Source organism: Lolium rigidum, chromosome 7, assembly GCF_022539505.1.
Source record: "Lolium rigidum isolate FL_2022 chromosome 7, APGP_CSIRO_Lrig_0.1, whole genome shotgun sequence".
NCBI lineage: Eukaryota > Viridiplantae > Streptophyta > Magnoliopsida > Poales > Poaceae > Lolium > Lolium rigidum.
The window spans coordinates 61,714,481-61,715,510 of NC_061514.1; the positions used below are offsets into that span (position 1 = coordinate 61,714,481).

At 61.9% G+C, this 1,030-nt stretch overlaps 1 protein-coding gene across 1 annotated transcript; it reads left to right on the forward strand.

The window, feature by feature from the left end:
* Positions 1 to 525: 525 nt before the first annotated feature.
* On the forward strand, positions 526 to 822 carry LOC124669456 (FCS-Like Zinc finger 3-like). The gene has a single exon (XM_047206070.1). It carries the CDS (start codon positions 526 to 528, stop codon positions 820 to 822), a length of 297 nt encoding a protein of 98 aa, XP_047062026.1.
* Positions 823 to 1,030: the final 208 nt, after the last annotated feature.

Genomic DNA, 1,030 nt, shown 5'->3' on the forward strand with positions numbered 1-1,030 from the left:
CAAATGTATAAACTGCTTAAAAACTTGATTCTAAAATTGTTACTGTACCATTTCACCCCGGTGCACTTTCTTCTACTATGTTCAGTTTGGACGCCCCGTTTAAGAGCGACGTCTCCGTTCTCTACTCCGTCACATTATTAGTCGACCCCAGTCGCCGTCGCGCAGACATGACACGGTCCCCGTCGTTTTCGTCTCGGTGGAGCCGAGAGAGCTTGCGTGTCCCACGTCCAGCATCAAGCCAACCACTGCACTCCACCGTGGCCCATGCCGAATAAACTAGCCGAACCACTCCCATCATCCTGCCCTGGCTTGCCCCGCCCGGCGAGCGGTATCGCCCGACCCGTGGGCCGGCTCGACCCACCACCGGACCACAGTTTTCCGACGCCCTCGCCGTGTCCGTCCCCGCCCACCATATATACCCAAGCTCTCCCCCCTCTCTCCTCCTCCCCGCACCAAAGGCATCAAACGCACTACGAAGCTCAGCTCAGCTCAGCTTGCCTTGCTCGTGAGCCACCCGCACACACCATGGCGGCATCAGTAGCTTGCTCGTCGTTCTTCTTCTTCGACGCCGAGCCGCTCGGCGAGGCCGGCATACCGGCGCTGGACGCGTGCGCGCTCTGCACCAAGCAGCTCGCCCGGGACAGCGACATCTTCATGTACCGAGGTGACACGCCCTTCTGCAGCGAGGAGTGCCGCGACGAGCAGATGCAGCTCGACGCCGTCCGCGCCAGGCAGGCCGCCCGGCGGCTGCGGCAGTACGCGTCCGGGACGGAGGCGCGGCGCGGGCACCAGGAGACCAGGAAGGTCTCCGTCGTCAGCTGACCAGCGTGGCCGGCCGCGTAGAGCTTAGCTTGAACCAACGGGGTCCGAAGAATCGCCGATCTGACGAGATGGACGAGCTCGATTAAACTGATCTCTCCGGTAACCTCGTCTGGGCCGGTGATGCGGTGAAGGATCTGAGCAAGTTCGTGTGCTGAGGCTCTGGCCATCTGGGTCGCCCACTGCACGCGTCCGATCCTTCTCTTGCCTC

Bases quoted from the DNA above. Each gene is read 5' to 3' on its own strand.
- LOC124669456 (XM_047206070.1), top strand. From the start codon at position 526: ATGGCGGCATCAGTAGCTTGCTCGTCGTTCTTCTTCTTCGACGCCGAG.